Source organism: Callorhinchus milii, unplaced genomic scaffold (genome assembly GCF_018977255.1).
Source record: "Callorhinchus milii isolate IMCB2004 unplaced genomic scaffold, IMCB_Cmil_1.0 Scaffold5, whole genome shotgun sequence".
Classification (NCBI taxonomy): domain Eukaryota; kingdom Metazoa; phylum Chordata; class Chondrichthyes; order Chimaeriformes; family Callorhinchidae; genus Callorhinchus; species Callorhinchus milii.
In genome coordinates this window covers 52,138,037-52,158,144 of record NW_024704746.1, presented here as the reverse complement: position 1 = coordinate 52,158,144, position 20,108 = coordinate 52,138,037, and the positions used below count along the sequence as shown (strand labels likewise).

The window sequence follows — 20,108 nt, the reverse complement described above, 5'->3', positions numbered from 1 at the left end:
TGCCATGGAAGGACGGGAGGGAAGGACTGCCAGGCAGGGAGCGGAAGATGGAATGTCGGAAATGGTCTCGGGCCCGATAATCACCCACTGGGCCGGATGCCACCCGCGGGCCACCAGTTGGACCAAGAGAACACTGACACAGTGTAACTAGCTGAAGACTCAGGGATTATGGAAAAAGTACAGGATGAACAACAATAACAACAAAATTACATTTGTAGAGCGCCTTTCACGTCGGGAGGACGTCCTAAGGCGCTGGACCTACAACGTTACGGGCCCGAGCTGGGGGCTGGGGTGGGGGAGGGCGGGGGGGGAAGGAGAGAGATTGAAAGCACGGTCGAAGAGAAATCTTGAGGTGGTCTTTAAGGTGGTGAGGGAGGGGGCAAGACGGAGGGACTGCGGGATGGAGTTCCAGGGGGTGGGTGGAAAGTGGTGGAAGGCCCGCCCGCCAATAGTGGGGCGAGCAAGGTGGAGAACGTGAAGCAGGCCAGAGCCCGCTGAGTGGAGGGAGCGAACAGGATGGTAGGGGGTTAGGAAGTTGGAGAGGTAGGGGGGAGCAAGACTGTGGAGGGCTTTGAGGGTAAGCACCAGGACCTTGAACTGTATCCTGTGTGATGGGAAGCCAGTGGAGTTGGGCAAGGATGGGGGTAATAGGGTCGCGGAGCCTAGTGTGGGAGAGGACACGGGCTGCAAAGTTCTGGATGACCTGCAGTCTGTGGAGGGAGGAGTTGGGGAGGCCGACAAGCAGAGGGTTTGCATAGTCAAGCCTCGATGTAATGAAGGCATGTATGAGGGATTCGGCAGCCTGTGGGCTGAGACAATGTTGGAGCCGGGCGACGATGAGGAGGTGGGGGAAAGCAGAGCTGGTCAATGCGCAGATGTGGGGTGGAAAGGAAAGTTGAGAGTCAAACAAGACCCCAAGTTTCCGGACTGGCTTAGCAAGGTTGAGTGTGCAACCATGGATGGTGATGCTGTCAGCGAAATGAACCAAGAGCAGGCAGGGAATACTCACTGTTACGTCCAGCTTCTCCAAGGCAAAAAGCTGGTGATCCACTTGAACAGACCACAGAAGATTTTCTGATCCATCCATTAACTTGAGAGTACCTGTGCAAGGAGGCAATCCAGAATGCTTTACCCACTAGCATCCTACTAAACACACAGCACATCATGGAAGGGGTCAAAGTGGCAGCATCATACCTTTCTCAATTTTACATCACAAGGTTTGTTCTATAATAATAATAATCCTGGCATTTCACGTCGGGAGGACGTCCCAAAGCGCTTCACAGAACACACTGTAAAGTGAATTGATTGTATATTTGTGGGCGAACGCGGCAGCCAATTAGCACAGCAATGTCCCACAAACAGTCGTAGATTGAAAATGACTAATTTAATTATTGTTTTTGGATTTTGGAGGGATTATTATTAGGGCTGTGTGTGGAGTAAGGAAACTTGCCCAAGGTTTCGCCCTCTGCCTGGAATTGAACCCACGTCTCTCGCTTGCAAAGCGAGTGCTCTAACCACTGAGCTACAGGACTCCACACTTCTATGAGCGTTCTAGTTTTCAATTTTGGTTTTAGAGTCATAATCACTCATTATTATACATCAAATCCTGCCTATTCTCTTGGGAGACTGAGCTTCCTCACCCTGATCCATGCCAAGAAAAGTACCCTGTAAACGAACCCTACATTTTATCTTCCCAGCTTCATAGAATCATGGACCACGAAAAACTCAAAAGGAGGCCGACCCATTTCTGTTTGCTGCTTGCTCCCCTACTGCAGCTTCCTGTATTTGCTCTTAGCCCGTTACTCTGCTCTATTCTCAGTCTGTCTGTACCAATGACAATTCCTCCACTGGGCAATCTTCACTGATCCCCTTTCACGACTCAACCCCTAATCATGATTGTGCTGGTACTTGCTCCTCCACTGGAGTTTTCTGTTCTTTAATATCTTCATTCTATGAGTGTTCATCTAATAAGACTTGTAAGCAAAATAGAAGCACTTGGTACTAAAGGGACAGTGGCAGCATGGATACAGAACTGGCTGGGAAACAGAAAGCAGAGAGTGGTGGTGAACGGTTGTTTTTCTGACTGGAGGGAAGTGTGCAGTGGTGTCCCCCAAGGACAGTATTGGGACCACTGCAGTTTGTGATCCATATAAATGACCTGGACTTGGGTATAGGTAGTACAATTTCCAAGTTTGCAGATGATATTAAGCTAGAAAAAGTAGTAAACAATGAGGAGGATAGTAGCCGACTGCAAGAGGACATAGACAGACTGATTAAAATGGGCAGACACATGGCAGATCAAATTTAATGTGGAGAAATGCAAACTGATGCATTTTGGAAGAAAGAATGAGGAGAGGCAATATAAGCTGATGGTAGAATCTTAAAGGGGGTGAAGGAACCGAGAGACCTGGGAGTTCATATAAGAAATCTTTGAAGGTAGCAGGACAAGTAAATAAAGCTGTTAAAAAAGCGTACGGTATACTGAATACAAAAGACAGGAAGTTATGATAACCCTTTATAAAACACTGGTTAGGCCTCAGCGAGAGACTGTGTTCAGTTCTGGACACCACACTTTAGGAAGGATGTCAAGACATCAGAGAGGGTGCAAAGGAGATTTACCAGGATGGTACCAGGAATGAGGGAATTCAGTTATCAGGAGAGGCTAGAGAAGCTAGGATTATTGTCCTAGTAGCAAAGAAGGTTAAGAGGAGACTTAATAGAAGTTTTCAAAATTGTGAGGGGATTCGATAGGGTGAACAAGGAGAAACTATTTCCACTGCCCCCGAGGGCACTGATTTAAAATAGTTGTTAAAAAGAACAGAGGAGAGGTGAGGAGAAATGTTTTCACACCGCGAGTTGTTCAGATCTGGAATGCATTGCCTGAAAGGGTGGTGGAAGCCAATTCGATAATAACTTTTAAGAGAGTAGATAGTTATTTGGGGAGGACAAGTTTGCAGGGCTATGGGGAGAGCGTGGGGGAATGTGATTGATTTGGATAGCTCTTTTCAAAGATGTGTCAAATGGCTCCCCTTTTTGTGCTGGGTAGTTCTATGATTCTATGAATGATGTAATTGACTCATCTATAGTAGTCACTCATGGTTCAGCGAATACCCCGTTTGGAAACATTCTTTGTAATCACCCCTTTATTGTTCAAGTAATAATCTTGAGTTAATGTTTCCTTGCTCCTGATTCTCCAGTTTGTGGGAATAGTGTGTCATTATTCACACTCTCAAATCGTTTCATAATTTTGAAAGTTGTTGTGAGCTCCCCTTTGAGCCATCACTGCTCCAGTAAAATAGCTTTTTTTTGCCTTTCGTCATAAGTACAACCTGTCATCCCTGATAGCACCCAAGTGAATCTTTGCTAGATTCTCAATATTTCTGATGTACATTCTGCAATGGAGCCACAAATGCACTTATCACTGAAATGGCAGGCAAACAGTTTCCTTTGAAAAGTTTTTCACCACAGCCATCCCACTCTTCCTCTGTCCTCTAATACCAGGCATGCACACAGGCACGTTCATCCAACTTGGAAACCACATGGTTTCATCCTTCCTCTTCCTCCCTCACAATTGGAAAGGGAACATCCTTCCCACAATGTTGAAAAGGAATCTAAAACTTCACTGGAGATAATGCACAGGCAACCAATTTGTAGAAAAGGATACCAAATATGGAATGTATCGACAACTGGGGGATAAAGGATGGAAAAAATGGTGGTCTTGGAGGAGGGGAGAGTGATGTGAGAAGAGAGGGAGATGAGGAAGTGGTCTGAGATGGCCTTGTCTGTGATGGACAGCTCAGCGATATCTAGGCCAAGGGTGATGCTGAGGTCGAGGGGGTGGCCACGGTTGTGGGTCAGAGAGTTTACGTGGAGGTGAGGTTTAGGATGGAGAGGAGGGTGGCAAAGTCAGAGGAGGTGGGGCAGGAGGAATTTACATGAAAGTGGAAATCGCCGATTATGAGCAGGCATTTTGAGCAGAGGGAGAGGGATGAGAGGAGATGGGAGATATTTGCGAGAAAGGAGCCAGGAGCTTTGGAGGGCTGTAGATCATACCCCTGCAATTTTCCATAAAATTTGTTGAATTTCCCTGCAATTTCCTGCAAAATTTGTTAAATTTCTCTGCAATTTTTGGCAAATATTTCCGTCATTTTCTTTTGGCCCTGTCAATATCCTACAAACAGTGATGAAGTGAATGCCCAATTTTATAGCTGGGTAGAATATCAATAAAAACTCTGTTCTACTTTCAAATTGTGCCTAAATAACACGGTGTTTCACATTGCAACATATAACAACTTGCATTTTTATAGCGCCCTTCACACGGGATACCTTCTCGGAGTGCTTGACAGTGGTGGAGTCTCAAAACGAGCTGGGGGAGAGGGAGGTGACCGTAAGCACGATCAAACTGGAGGGTCTTTAGGCAGAATTTGAAAGTGGGGAGGGAGGGGGCAAGGCAGAGGGGTTGAGGGAGAGACTTCCAGAGTTTCAAGACATAGTGGCTGAAGGTACAGCCACTGATGGTGGAGCAGAGGAGACGAGGGACAAACAGGAGGCCGAAGCCAGATGAGCGGAGGTAGCAGGTGATGGGGTGGGGGGTAAGCAATTTGGATAGGTCGGGAGGTGTGAGGGCATTTGAAAGGGATGTGAAAACGAGTGTGAGGATCTTGAAATCGATCCGTTCGGTAATTAGGAGCCAGTGGAACCTTACAAGAATTGGTGTGATGGGGGAGTTTTGTGCTGGTGAGTATCCAGGCAGCGGAGTTTTCAATTAACTGAATTTTGTGTATGGTGTAGCTGGTGAGACCAGCGAGAAGGGCATTGGAATAGTCCAGCTGGGAAGTGATGAAGTTGTGGACAAGGGTTTTGATTACTTTGGTTACGAGGTATGGACAGAGACAAGCAATGTGACGGAGGTGGAAAAATGCGGTCCTGGTCAGAGAATGGATGTGGGTTGGAAAGGAAAGCTGGGGATCAAACCTGACGCCTAAGTTGCATACGGGTTCGGTTAGTCTGAGGGAGAACCTGGGGAGGTTAGGAGTTCAGACCCACAGAAGAGAAGACGTTGACGGGAGCCAAGGCGCATGGCTTCCTTCTTGCCGACATTCAGCTACAGGAAATTTGCACTCATCCAGGCCTTGATGTCCGTCAGACAAGCTGACAGAACATCAGCGGACTGGGGGTCGCAGCTGGAGGAGAAGTAGATTTGGGTGTTATTTGCGTGCATGTGGAAGTTGACACCATGGCTGCGGATAGCATTGCCAAGAGGGAGCGGGTAGATAAGGAAAAGGGGGCCAAGGATGGAGCCTTGGGGTATCCTGCAGGTGATCTGGCAGATGTGGGAGGAAAAACATCAGACCACACAGCATTGCATTGTTGTGCATGCTGTATTGTACTCCAATGAATTGCTTTCTTCTGACGCGCTGTATTGTACTGTATTATTGAGTATCATTATATTGTTCTGCATTGTTGAGTGAAGCACCTCTGACAGATGATATTCTTGCAATGCCTTAGTTCTGTACTAAGTATCATGGTTATTTCTTACCATCCAAAGTGCAAAGAGCAAACAGTCCAGATTTTGACTCATCCTCACTGGGACCTGTGGAGAAAGAAGGAAATGTTCAGTGTTCATTCAGATTCAGTGCTCGACTCTGGATCAGAACATGGCAGGTTGAAGCCCCACATCGGGAGAGCCAGGGAGGTTGAGGATTTCAGACTCGCAGTAGAGAAGACGTTGACAGGAACTAGAGTATGGCTTCCGTCTTTACGACATTCAGCTGCAGGATATTTGCGTTCATCCAGGCCTTCATGTCCGTCAAACAAGCTGACAGGACATCAGCAGACTGGAAGTCGCAGCTGGAGAAGTAGATTTGTGTGTCATTCACATAAATGCGGAACTTGACCACACATCGCCGAGAGGCAGTATGTAGTTGAGAAAAAGAAGGGGGTCAAGGATGGAGCCTTGGGGTAACCCACAGGTGACCGGGCCAGGATAGGAGGAAATACCATTTGCTGAGATACATTGTTGGCGGTGCATCACTCGTGATAATATGAGAGGGCTCGAGCACTCACCTCTGCTGATGCTGCCAATCAAATGGGTGGAGACATTCTTGTTATGAATGCGTCCGGATGTCTGGTGCAGAATAACATCTCTGACCAGGCCTTCGCTGCGGAGAGAAAAGACAATCATGGTCCTGTCCCAAATAAGCATTTGCCAACTCTCGGCCAGTCTGCAGAAAACTCAACATACCCAAAGGAAGTTCACCCGCACTACCACGCCAAAAGAAAACATTGCAAAGTGGGCGAAAAACATGGAGTCCATCTTAAGGCATTACTGAATAAAGAGTATAAAAAAAGACTACAAGAAAGAGCAGAGAATTGCTCTTAGCTTCAGTGACAGAACAAACTAAGTTTAAGCTAAATGATGAAAGAAGAAATGTAGCATTTGAGTATGTAGCTCCAATGATGGGAGTCAGCACCAGTTTAGGCTCAATGTTCCAAAAAGATTTCTCCTTAAACAGCTAGGCATGCTTCTGTGCAAGAAAACAATCAGGCACTGCTGGAGAAAACACAGATGCTAGCACGTCTTGTGCTGCTGCAATTAGAAGTTTAAACAATTTAAACAAAGCTCCAGAGCAGTGTCACCTTTCTGACATTTGATACAAAGTCTGTAACATCTAAACATTGCACAGTGATTCACAGGGAACTGTTGTCAAACACAATGACTGTGGATTGATAATAATAAATAATAATAATCCTTGCATTTGATATAGCGCCTCATCACGTCTTTGAGACGTCTCAAAACGCTTCACAGAATATATCGTAAAGTGAATTGACTGTATATTTTGTCGGCTAAACACGGCACCCAATTGTGCACAGCCGTGTCCCAGACAGTCGTGGATTGAAGTGACCAATTTTTTTTTGAAGGAATTATTAACCCTGGAAAAGTGATCCGCCAATCGACTAACAACCGGGTTCCTAGTTACTGCTAGGAAAACAGAGGCGTGTGGAGTAAGGAAACTTGCCCAAAATTTCGCCCTGCTTGGAATCGAACCCAGGTCTCTCATTTGTGAGGCAAGTGCTCTAACCACTGAGCAACAGGACTCCACATATTTTATGCACAGAAATGTCCCACAAAGTGGGACAAGCACAAGTGAAGTGAATATGGCATGTACAGTAATGAATAAGTGAATATTGATCAAATGGCACTGCTTCAATACAATTAGTGTCATTGCAAACTGGTTACAAACTGAGGGAGCACAAAACTCCTTTAAACACAAACATCTTTTGCAGATGCAAAAGATTGTCCGTGTTTACATGTGATTTATCTTGAAGTTGACCACCAAATTCTTCTCTCTGATGTTAAATATATAGACATACCTCTCCCTCCCAAGCAAGCACTGTTTCAATTTCTAATTTATTCCAATAAAATGTGGTTGAGTATTTTCGACACTTGGCTTGTTTGCAATCTCGCTGCCTGAACCACTGTAAAGCCACTGCACTCACAGCAGCTGTACTCACACTGTGGGCACTCCAATGAGTGTCAGTTTATACACAGCACTATAATAATCCTTGTATTTGATATAGCACCTAATCACATCTTTGAGATGTCGCAAAACACTTCACAGAATATACTGTAAAGTGAATTGACTGTATATTTTGTGGGTGAACTAACACTCCACACTGTGGCTACTGAGTGCAAGTGCATACACAACACAAGCACTCCACTGTGTGCAGTGAATCAGTTTATACACTGACACTCCAACCGGTGGGCCTTGACTGTGCTGACTGTACACAGCACCAACAATCTGTACTGTGGATGCTGAGTCAGTGTGTTCTCTCAGGCCAATGTCCTAATACAATTCCCTAACACAATCTGAAATTCTGGTTTCTCCAGGCCAGAAATTCCCCTTACTAATTTGGCATTCATCTCAGAGTTGTGTGAAAACTGTTTGCCACATTTGCCTACACAAAACAATCACTACACTTGACAGTGTTTTCTGTAGAGTGGTTTGAGATGTTTTCAACGTGATAGATGACTAGATACAATAATATTAATTGAGCCCCCCCCCACCCACACACACACATCCCCAAACATTACTGAAACAAAAACAGAGAGAGCCGGGAAAACTCAACAGGTCAGGCAGCATTCATGGAGAAAGGAAAGTGTCAATGTTTCGGGTCCACGAGCCTTCGTCAGAACTGGGGCATGTTGGGAGGGAGAGGTTTTTAAGGACAAATTTGCCCAAACATTACTGTACATGCCTACCTGCCAGAGACAGTAGGTTGGTCTCTTTTCATTGTCCAATCCTGATCTAATCTCCAGGTGCAGAGAAGAACCGCATATCCACAGCCCGGCTGTGAGACCATCAGTTCTGGAGTTCCATCAGGTCCTGGGTTAACTGAAAGGCTGTCAACCTGTCACAATGCAGGGAACATGTGCAGAAATTTGGTGCACTGTCCCCATGGTTATGCTTATGGCAAATTCTCTAACTTAGCTAGGGCTCCACTTCACCTTTAAAGACCCCCCCATGGTCTTGCTCCACCCTACCTCTGCAACCTCCTAAAACCCGACCAATTTGTCCGCACCCTCTGCTCAGTGGGTACTGGCCTACTCTATATTCCCTGCCCTGCCCGCTCCCCCAGCGGAGGTCAGGTTTTTAGCCTTCCTGCCCCCTCTCGTTGGAACTCCATCTCTGCCTTGCCCCCTCCCTTGCCTCCTTCAGGGCCTGTCTCAAGAAGTTCCTCTTCGACCTCACCTTTGGTCATCTTACCACCACCTTTGCCCTCTACCACTCGACTCCAGCCTGCAGCTCGAGTGAAAACGCTCGACTGTCCAGCAATTTGGCACATCTTTCTGACGTGAAAGGTGCTGTATAAATGTAATTTGTTGGTGTTGCAAGGAGCATTTTGTAAGAGACTCTTTTGAAACTTGTACTTCCATCCATTGTGACAGGAGGAAAAGGTGGAAGGTTTGGCAAGAAATGGCTTCATCTCATTCCCAGGGATCAATTATTTCATATAAAAAACATCCAAACTCCTGGACTGGATTCTGGCCTATTTTTCATTCCAGGGATCAATTATTCTCCATGAAACTAATGTGTTGAATCATCTTAGTCTAAAAATCTACGGTGGTGGACAATTCACAACTTATCAGGGTCACAAGGTCTGTACCTGTCCTTCCAGAAGCCACTTCTTCAGGAATACCAGCTGTCCAGCAATGTGATCAGATCCATCAGTGGAGGAGTCTTCCCAGCGAAATGCTCTGACGACACGATCAGTATATCCCACAACCATCTCACACCTTCCATCTCCATCTGTAGGAGGCCACAGACAACTGTTCAGTCTCTTGTCTCTTCAATCTCCAGCCTTGGTGGGATCTCATCATAACCCCATGCCACATATTGTTCTCCTATTCTCTCTTCTCTCTAGTGTCCTGCCCCTATCCATCTCATACTCATTCCCCCTGCCCCACTTTACTCCCCTTTTCCAATCTCAAGATCACTTCCCCTTCCCCACTTTGCTTCCTCACCCCATTCCCCCATTCTCATCTTACTTCCCTCCTCCCCACCTCACTACCTCGATTCCCCACCCACTCTTGCAGGATGAGTTGACCCTGACTGGTCCTCCTTGGGTACTGACCGATGTCACTGATGAGCATCACCTTGGTGTTGGCTGGGATGTGCTGTGTGAAGGAGACTCTCTGCTCCTCCCCAAACAGAATGTCATGGTGACTGGACAACTCAGAGGTGGAGGACGCACCACTGAGGTCGAAGATATGGAACCATCCCTCAGCGCCCACTGCAACCACAAAGTTCTGCTCAGAAGAAGAGAAAAGGTACATGTATTCGTCACAGAGCCTTAACACATTTTCAAATTGCTTCTCATTAGTTACTGTCAATTGTGTCTGTTTTGATAGGCAAATATGGCAGCTAATTATGTCAGAAAAGTATCACAAAAGCACCCAAGGTTTGAAAATCATCTGGAGGATTGTTGGCTATGATAACAGAAAAAACATCCTCTTCTTTTCAAAAAGTGTAACGATATCTTATTAATGACAACTTGAATCTCAGTTCAATATCTCATCTGAAAGACAGCAACACAGACAATGCAGCTTTCCCCCAGGGCTGTGCTGGAGGGTCAGCCTGGCCTGTGAGCTCAAAGTCCCATGTTTGGTATTGAACCCACCAATGCGCCTAGCTCCACGTGTGAGCAAACTTTTCTTCGCCCAATTCCCTGCACTTCCCCAGATGCCCATTTTGCCTTCCTCTTGAAATGTCTGTCCAGCATCTTTTATAACTATTTTACTAGATTTGGGGTTTGTTGTCTGATTCTGCATCATATTTATGGTGTTTCTTTGCACCAGACACAGCATTTTATTTCAAAACTCAGCTTCACGACAGATACGAGCGTGAGGAAGGAGCTCACTGCAATCGACCCGTAGCGCTGTCCTTTCTCTCATGTGCTCCACAACAACTTGCATTTATACAGAGCCCTTCACGCAGGGTAGTGTCCCAAAGCCTTGATAGTGGCGGAGCACGACGCTGAGCCAGGGTTTGGTGCAGGGACCGTAAGCACGGTCGAAGTGGAAGGTCTTCAGGTACGATCTGAAGAAGGGGAAGGAAGGGGCAAGACAGGGATAGAGGAAGAGTGTTCCAGTGTTTTGTGGTACAGTGACTGAAAGTGCGGGCACCGATGGAGGGCAGGAGCAACATGCAGGAAGCTGGAGCTAGTCAAGCGGAGGCAGCGAGTTGGGGGTGAGCAGGTCGGAGAGGTAGGGAGGTGTCAGGGCATGAAGGGATTTGAAAACGAGCGTGAGGATCTTGAAATCGATCCGTTTGGGAATAGGGAGCCAGTGGAGCCTGGCTAGAACTGGTGTGATGGGGGTACGGAGTTTAGTGCGGATGAGTATACGCACAATCAATACACCAAGTACTTGCTAATCTCATACCTTGCCCTTGTTGCAGATGTCTCCTACACCTACACACGTCACCTGCAAATAAAGACAAAAGACTTGAGCACACTGTTACGTACTCATTCAGTAACATGGGTCTGACAGTTTACACACACAACCCACCTCTAATTTGCTCTCCACTATAAAGCGTATGCTCTTTTGGCTGAATTCCAAGTCCCAGAATATTTTATTTTTTCTAATAGATCAAAACATTTTGAAAAAAGGGAACAACCTAGGGTGCGTACTGCCGCCATGGCAAGGCACGTTCAGTGACTGAACCGGAAACATGTGGCCACAGCACCAGATGTGTGCGGTCTTGGCACACTTGTAGCGATGGCATGGGATGCTTGTGGCAGCTCAAGTCCCAAATTGTAACTACAACCTTCTAATCCAATGGCAAGAGTATATACCAAATGAGACAACCTGTCATCAACATGAGCTAGAGAAACAAAACACTTCAAACACGCTTCATTACTTCACGCTTGGAAGCTGTTGGATACCCAATAAGACATTAAGGACCAATTAACTAGGACCAATGGAAAAGGATCAGGAGGTAGCAAAGCAGGAAGCAGGGAGAACTGACTGGAGGGGTTTTGGTTGAATTGTTTGATTTGTGTATTGAGAACTGAGACTGAAAGAGTTTTGAGATGAGGAAGAAAAAGAGAGAGAAAGGAGTCATATCAGGCTAGGCATGAGAGGAGACTGGAGAAAAGACAGGCAAAAGCCTGGGTTTTTCACTGTTTAAGGAAAACTGGGTTAAATTTTTGCTGAGTCATGGGGAAAAAGAAATGGAGTGGGAAGGTGAAAGAGAGGAGGAAGAAGACCAGGAGTATCTTGGAAGATGGAGAAATAGAAATTATGATGCATAAAAACACCAGGAAGCATAAAACAAGTAGTAGGAGCAAAATGCCAGGGATACTGAAAGCAGAGAGGGGGGGGGGGGAGTAATAGTAGAAGTGAGAGAAGAAATGATGATGGAGATAAGAGAAGTGAAAGCAGAGGGAGGGGAAAGGAGAGAAAAGTGGGATAGAGAAAGAGGAGAGGAAAAGCGAAAAGGAGGAGAAAAGTGAGAAAGCTGCTGTGAAGCAAAGTGGGAAAATAGCAGAGAAAAATAAATTGGGAAGTGGAAAAAAGATTGCGGGGGGTGAGACAGTCATGGAAGTGGAGCCAAAGGCAGATGGTGGCAAAAACGTGTCAGGAACCCATGAGCTCGCGGAGATAGGGTCCAAAGATGTGCAGGAAGCCGTAAGCCAGTGGAGGTAGGGCCCAAAAACATGGAGAGAAGCTGGGAGACTGCTAAGGTAATCCGCAAAGCCGCAGTGAGAAACCGTGAGGCCGCAAAGATAGGACCCAAAAGTTTGGCGGAAAGCTGGGAAGAAAAACGGTGAATGAGAGCAGAGGGGAGAGAATACCTAGCACCAAGGAGACCAGAAGGGAGAGAATCCCTAGCGGAGAGGAGAGATTTTCTGCGTCCGAACCGGGAGGAGAAGCAGGAGAAGAAGCAAGGGATTCTTTGCAACTACAGGGAAAAATATGGACATGCCATTAGATGCAATGATAAAGGTCATGCAGGAAAGATGCTGTGGGTATAACAATGTCACAGTACATAGATACAAATGTGGAACAAGGAAGCAAGGGCCTGCAGAATCATTGGATCAATACTGTGCAGTATTATGATCACTAAGTAAAACGTGTAATTATGGAGCTTTAAAAGATGAGATGATCAGAGACCAAATTGTAATAGGGTTGAATAACAAAATACGCAGCAAGCTCTTGAAAGAGGAGACTTTAACGCTCCAAAAAGCTCTGCAAATTGTTGGTATAGGAATAATGTCCAAAGCACACACGAGGGACATTGATAGAAATGCGGAAGAGATGATGGAAATTGATGAATTAGCTCAAAGAAGAAGCTGGGATGATTCAAATAAAGGAATATGGAGTACAGAGGATATACAGGCCTAAAAGGCAAACAAATATAAAGGAAACGTGTGGATTAGTGCATCCTTTTTGGAGATCTTCTGCGGAAGGGAATATTACGTGTGTCATTTGTACGGGCATTTTATACAGGAGCTCAGGCAAGTGTAATGTTATTAGAAGAATATATACAGCTGGGAGAACCCAATATCATTTGAAGAGTATATACTGCTGGGAGAACCCAATAAAGACAAATTGGAAAAGTAGACTATTGGCCTATAACAAAGGAGAGATGGAGACAGTGGACAGAGTAGCTATAGAAGAGGTGTACAAAGATAAGTCATAGAAGATAAAGTTTCACATTGTAAAATTAAAAGCCGATACTCTGCTCGGACTACAAGATATCATTGAAATGGGATTGCTCAAAAGAATTTGGAGTGTGGAGATAGAAGACTACAAATAAAGGGAGACGGAAGAAATACTGGAAAAATATCAACAAGTTTTTGAAAAAGGGGCTTGATGAAAGGTGAATGCACAATAAGATTAAAAGGAACAGTAAAGGCAATGATATTGCTGCTCAGGAGAGTACCAGAAACATTGAAAAGGAGACTAAAAGAAACGTTAGATAAAATGGAAAAGGACCAGATAATATAAAAGGTCAACAAAACCTACTGATTGGGTAAGTACATTGGTAATTGTAGAAAAACCTCATTACGAGTATGTATTGACTCACAAAAATTGAACAAAGCAATAAAAAGGGAGCACTATGCGATACCTACTTTAGAGGATATTTCATGCGCTGTTGGAGCCAAATTTTCTCGACATTAAACTATTCATCCGGGTATTGGCAGGTCAAATTGTCAGAGGAAAGTACATATTTGACAACATTTTTGGCACCTTCAGGGAGACACTACTTCCACAGAATGCCATTTGGCATCAAATCAGCTCAAGAGGTAATTCAGAAAAAACTGTCAAATAATAGAAGGAATACCAGGAGTCATAAACTATATTGATGTCATCTTAATATGGATGGACAAGAAAGGAACATGTTGAAAGTTTGAAGCAGATAGTGAAAAAATGTTTGAAGGAAAATGTAAAATTGAACAAGGATAAATGCCACATGGGAGTAAATAAAGTAAAATAATTGGGACACACTATTACCCAGAATGGGTTAAAAATGTATCCACAAAACGTAACTGCGATCACCAAAATGATAAGAAGGCAATAAAAAGTTTGATGTGATTGGTGAATTGGATGGAGAGATTCATTCCCAAAGTCATTTAAGTTATGGAGTCTAGAAGAGAGATGGTCAAAGAAAACAGAGTTCATATGGGAAAAGGAACAGCAATGAGCATTTAATAAAATAAAAGAGGCCATATCAAAAGCTCCAGTATTAAAATGTTACGATGCAAGTGTACTGGTGACAATATCTGTGGATGTAAGTCAGTCAGGGAAAGGAGCAGTATTAATGCAAGGAGGAAAAATCATAGCATATGCATCCAGAGCTCTCTAGGAAACGGAGAAAAGATATACCAAGATAGAGAAGGAGCTGTGGTGTCTGGATGCGAAAGGTTCAAGCAATATGTATTGGGAAAAAAAGTGATTATAGAGAATAATCACAAACCATTAGAGACCATTCTGAGAAAAGGGCTAAATGAAACACCGCCAAGACTATTGGAAACTGAAACATGTGCAAGATATCAAAACCAGGAAAGACACAAGCCAATTATATGGCACAAGAAACCAAGTAAAGCCTGGACCAAAATAAGAACTGATTTGTTTTATTATAATAACAAAAACTACTTCATAATAATAGACTATACATCGAGATATAGTGGATATACTGAGTTGAATGAATAACATCCAAAACCATAGTGGAAAAAAACAAGGAAATCAATGCCCGGCATGAAATACCAAGGGAGATAATTAGTGATAATGGGCCCCAATTTTCAATAGAAGGTATTCACAAGATAGTGGGAAATAAACCACAAAACAACTTCATCAGGCTAGCCCCTAAGTAATGGTCCGATGGAACACAAAATATAGATTATAAAGAGACAGATAATTCTTGCATTTTTTTTTGATTTTTTTTGATACAGCGCTTTTCACATCTTCTTGACATCTCAAAGCGCTTCACAGAATATACTGTAAAGTGAATTGACTGTATATTTGTGGGCGAAACGCGGCAGCCAATTGTGCACAGCAGTGTCCCACAAACAGTCATGGATTGAAGTGACCAATTTGTTATTGTTTAATTCTGGCCAAATGAATCACTCTGAAAGACAACGAGGGACATTCACCAACACAAATACTGATGTCATAAGGTTAAGAAATTTGTTAACCTCGGAACAGAAAAATTCAGACCACAAGTGCCATACAATAGAAATAGAGGGAAAACACGAAATGAACCAGGAAAAGAGAATTTTTTTNACAAGAGGAGAGAGAATATGGTTTAGGAAGAAAAACCTAAAATCAGAAGGTTGGACAAAAGGAGAAATTTGGAAGAAAATCCAAGATCATATTGGCTTAAAAGTGATAAAAGAAAAACTTATAAAACTTATAAAACCTCTAAGCCAGAACAGGGATGAACAAACTGAGTACGGAAAAGAGGGACAGTGGCAGATGGCTGGCAAATGGGCCCGGGAAAAGAAGGCGAAGAAGAGTGAAAACTACAGAAGGAGGAGAAGGAAAACACGGATACGGATAGTGAAGGAGCAGGGGTGACAACGAAATGGGAAAAAAAGACGGGAACCCCAAAATGGACAATTGGGCCAGGTTTCTGCCAGATCCAACAACAATGGGGAAAAAAAACAGGAAGGGAACTGGAGATGGAGAGACGAAGAAGTCAAAAAGCCCCAGACTACAGAAAAAAAGTGTGGGAGTTTTCTGCCAGCTCCTCCAACATCATCCTTCGGACTAAAAACAGACAGAGGACTGGTGATTCAGGAACTATGAGGAAACCGGAAACAGAAGGAAAGTATGAACTTTTGGTCGAGGGTACCTGCCAGCTCCTTCAAAGCTGTTGGGAACAGATCAGAGCAGGAGATTGGAAAAGGGGACAAGGGAAAGGTGTTAAGTATAGGGTAAGATGTCGCTGAAGATAGGTACCCCTGAACGTGCTCAGCGTATATGATAAACCGGGCTGTGTTGTGACACTCCACTACCTGTCCAGAGTAAAGGCCGATGTGCTGTTCCTGCAGGAGTGCAGAATCCCGCACTCCGACAGCTACAGAGCCTGATCCAAGTGGTAGGATTCCTACAGACTCTGTGTGATCCGGGTGTAATGACAGCTGCAGCTTTGGAATGTTGGTCCTACCTCGGGGGAAGAACCTCACTAACACTGACCATAAGGAGGAGTGGAGGAGTCCACGTGGTGGACGTACTGTATAACGGAGCTCCGATCAGGCTTGTTAATGTGTATGCCCCGACAGGGAAGAATGAATGCGTGGCCCTGTTCCAGTTGCTTTCTCCACTGTTGGTCACATCCAGACCAGTCATTCTAGAAGGGGATTTCAATTGTATATTGGAGAGAGATGGGAGATCTTCCCAATCTGATGGGAAATGGATGTTATGTCCAGATGTTATGTCCAAGCTGCTCCAAAGAGTGGTGATGGACATGCATCAGCGTGACATTTTCAAAGCCCTTGTGGATGGTGCACCAAAACAATTTACCTTTTCCAGGCCAAATGGATCGTTTGTTTCGCACATAGATTTCCTGTTCGTTTCAAGAGGTCTTGAGGTTAAGAGTACAGACATCCAACTGGCATTCTTTACTGACCACCGCCTCCTGCTGGCTAACCTGCAAGTGCAGGAAAGCCGTAGGATGGGTATGGGGACGTTGAACGTTGAACGAGATTGAACGTGAAATTAATGACCCGGGGAAATGTTGAGGAGTTGCAGAAGGAGTATTGAGGGTGGAAATCCTTGAGGGATTTCTGTGACTCCTCAACCTAATGGTGGGAAATGGTAAAGAAAAGAATTAAGAAATTCTTTGATCAGAAAGAGGTAGCATTAGCTAGAGCTAGGCAAAATGAAATGGCCAGACTCCAGACCAGGCTGCAGGGCTCCTGCGACAGCAGTTGGAAGGTGCCGAGATTAGGGAGGAATTAAGAGGCCAGAAAACTTCACTCCTTGCCTCCAAAACTTCCAAGGTGATTTTCCGCTCCAGAGTTCGCACGATAGAGCAGGACGAAAAATGTTCAAGCTTCTTCTTCCAGAAAGCGAACAGAGGCAGTTCTGTGATCTCTGGATTGAAGTCCTGTAGTCCTGTAGCTCAGTGGTTGAGCACTCGCTTTGCAAGCGAGAGACCTGAGTTCAATTCCAGGCAGGGCGAAACCTTGGGCAAGTTTCCTTACTCCACACAGAGCCTAATAATAATCCCTCCAAAACCAAAAACAATAATAAATTGGTCATTTTCAACCCATGACTGTTTGTGGGACATTGCTGTGCGCAATTGGCTGCCGCGTTCGCCCACAAATATACAGTCAATTCACTTTACAGTGTGTTCTGTGAAGCGCTTTGGGACGTCCTCCTGACGTGAAAAGCGCTATATCAAATGCAAGGATTATTATATTATTATTATAAGGATGTGAACGGCTTGGTGTGCGCAGAGCAGTAAGGCATGTAGAGGATCGCAAGGTCATCTTAGCCCCCCGGGATTTCCTGTCTGCCCTCACAGAGCTGCTGGATGAGGGCAGCTGGGAACATTTAGATTGCTCGCTCTCTATGGAAGAGTTGATTAGGACAATCAAGTCCCTTCAGACCGGTAAGACCCCTGGGACTGATGGCGTTCCAGTGGATCTCTACTCAACTCTGTGGGATGAGATAGGACTGGATTTGCTGGAAGTGTACAACAGCATGCTGCTGGAGGGTATCATGGTGGACTCAATGAGGAAACACAACATCACCTTGATATACAAAAATAAAGAGGGAAGAGATGAAAAACTGGAAGCCGATTTCGCTGCTAAATGTAGACTATAAGATCCTGGCTAAGGTAATCTCTGAGAGGATGAAGATGGTGCTGGAGCAGTTGTTGCACCATGACCAGACTTGCATGGTTCCGGGCTGGAGGATCTCTGAAAACCTTACGTTGCTCAGGAATACCACCATCTACGTGCAGGACAGGGGCGTGGAGACTTGCCTAATCAGGAGAAAGCTTTTAAAATAGTATCTCATGACTACATGTTTGAGGTCCTTGCTAAAATGGGTTTCGCGGAGGGAATTCTAAATTGGATACGGCTGATCTACGAAGACATCTGTAGTGCAATCATGATGATAAATGGACATGAAACCCACAGTCTTCCCATCAGATCTGGAGTCAGGCAGAGGTATCCCCTTTCCCCAACCCTGTTTGTCTGCTGCATAGAACCTTTTGCACAGGCCATCAGGAAGGAGGAGGGAGTGTCACCATCCCAGGTAGCCGTGGCTCACAAGCCAAGATTTCCCTGTATTTGGATGATGTCAGTCCTTTGCTCTGACCAACGATCGATCGAGAACCTGCTGGGCATCTGCAACCATTTCGAATGAACTTCAAAAGGGTAAATCGCTTATCCTTTCTTTCAAAAGAGTCAATTGACAGAAAAGTGAGGTGATGTACTTTGGCAACTGGTAAGAACGCAAACTTACACCATTTGACATCAAAATCCTCGGCATCTGGTTCGGGGCTGTCGGAGCATGCAAGAAAAACTGGGAAGAGCGGATAATGTGAGTGAAGAAGAAACTAGGGAGGTGGGAACAGCGCTCACTGTCAATCACTGGGAAAAATCTAGTGATCCAGTAAGAGGTGAATCTCTGGCCAGTGCAGTCACCAAAAGCATTTTTTATTTATCTGGAGATCTGGGACGGATCATGTCTACAGAGCCACAATGCACAAGACTCCAGATAAGGGAGGTAAATAATGGCAGCAGAATAGAGGAGCAAGGAGAGTGAGAGACAGTAGTGGCCGACACAAGATATCGAGCACTTCTTTGAAAATATTGAATTTGAAGTGGATGCATTTTTTTCTGTTACGAGTGTGTTTTCCTTCTATGAGGAATGTATTGTTTATATAATCACTTGGGAAGAAAAGGACGGGGCCATTTCCGATGTCACGATTTGTTGTGATGTTAAATTTTTTTTTGCAAATGTTCAGTGATGGGTGTGTTTTAATATATGTAGAATGCTGAATTTTTTTTATATACCAAATAAATATAGATTTGTTTAAAAAAAGTGAGCTAAAATAAAAGAGTTTTCTACGTATTGAGTGTTGAGAACATTACAGAAGCAAGCCAAAGATTTCATACATACCATTCCAATGCATGATCGAGTAAGCCAAGGCTTGCTGTCATCATTTTTATACACATAGAGTTTACCATTTGTGTCACCAACCACCAGCTCATTCAACTGTAGAACAATTAGTAGTAACATTATAAGCATTCTCCTTCTAGGCAGCAAGTTTGCACACAATAAAAAAAGTCACAACAAGCATCAGTCCATTTGATTGATACTTAGGCTAAAGGGACATAGCTCAAATGAAATTCTGGGAGAAACTGGGCTTGTATTCCCCACAAAAGAGGAGGTTAAAGGATATTCGATTGAGGTGTTTTAAAATAATGAAAGGAATTGACAGGTTCGTTTAACAATTTTGTCCTCTGGTGGAGGGATCAATGATGAGAGCACTGGTCTTTTCATATCAAATCATGTTGTTGTCTTAAAGTGCTTCGCAGGATTTATTGTAGAGTGTAGTAACTGCATACTTGTAGGTGAACATGGCAGCCAATTCACACATAGCTGTGTCCCACAAATTACCATGTAATGAATGAACAATTTTTATTTGGCGGATTTTTGGCTGGGACATTGGGAGAATTGGAATTGGGTGGGGCTTTGGCTTCCAGGATAAACAAGAGCTGAGTGGGAAGAATCCCTGCCCTAATAACTACCTGCGCCTCCAACTCCTGTCGACAAGCGAGGCTGATTGGTCTAACATTGCCCCGGAGGCCTGCAGACCTTCCTGACTCAAGTCCCAGATAATCGAGACCACCATTGAGTTGACTCGATTCCAAAAATCTGTTGCTAAAAACCAACCGAAACCAAGGAGACCCCTATGCATTATCCCCCCACCCCCGGACAGCATACTGTGCAAAGAATAACAGATCCCTGAGAGCAAGATACAGGTTGGAATTCAATACTGTAGATTATATAAGGACTGCGGTTTGAAGATAACACAGCAGCCAATTTCCCCATTGCAATATTCCACAAACAGGCTTGT

General features: G+C 44.5%; 1 protein-coding gene across 5 annotated transcripts in view; it reads right to left on the bottom strand.

Annotated features, from left to right (window-relative positions):
- The window catches only part of itfg2 (integrin alpha FG-GAP repeat containing 2), a 39,925-nt gene that overhangs the window by 15,781 nt on the left and 4,036 nt on the right, over positions 1-20,108 (bottom strand). For 4 of the 5 annotated variants that reach the window (XM_007905107.2, XM_007905105.2, XM_007905106.2 and 1 more), the window contains 8 exons: positions 19,148-19,243; positions 10,946-10,987; positions 9,637-9,811; positions 9,169-9,311; positions 8,264-8,412; positions 6,067-6,161; positions 5,540-5,593; positions 1,010-1,101 (listed from right to left, as the gene is read on the bottom strand). In XM_007905107.2, the coding sequence (XP_007903298.1) occupies positions 1,010-1,101; positions 5,540-5,593; positions 6,067-6,161; positions 8,264-8,412; positions 9,169-9,311; positions 9,637-9,811; positions 10,946-10,987; positions 19,148-19,243 (846 nt within the window). The remainder of the gene's footprint in view (positions 1-1,009; positions 1,102-5,539; positions 5,594-6,066; positions 6,162-8,263; positions 8,413-9,168; positions 9,312-9,636; positions 9,812-10,945; positions 10,988-19,147; positions 19,244-20,108) is intronic. The other variant, XM_007905108.2, reaches the window with a different exon arrangement.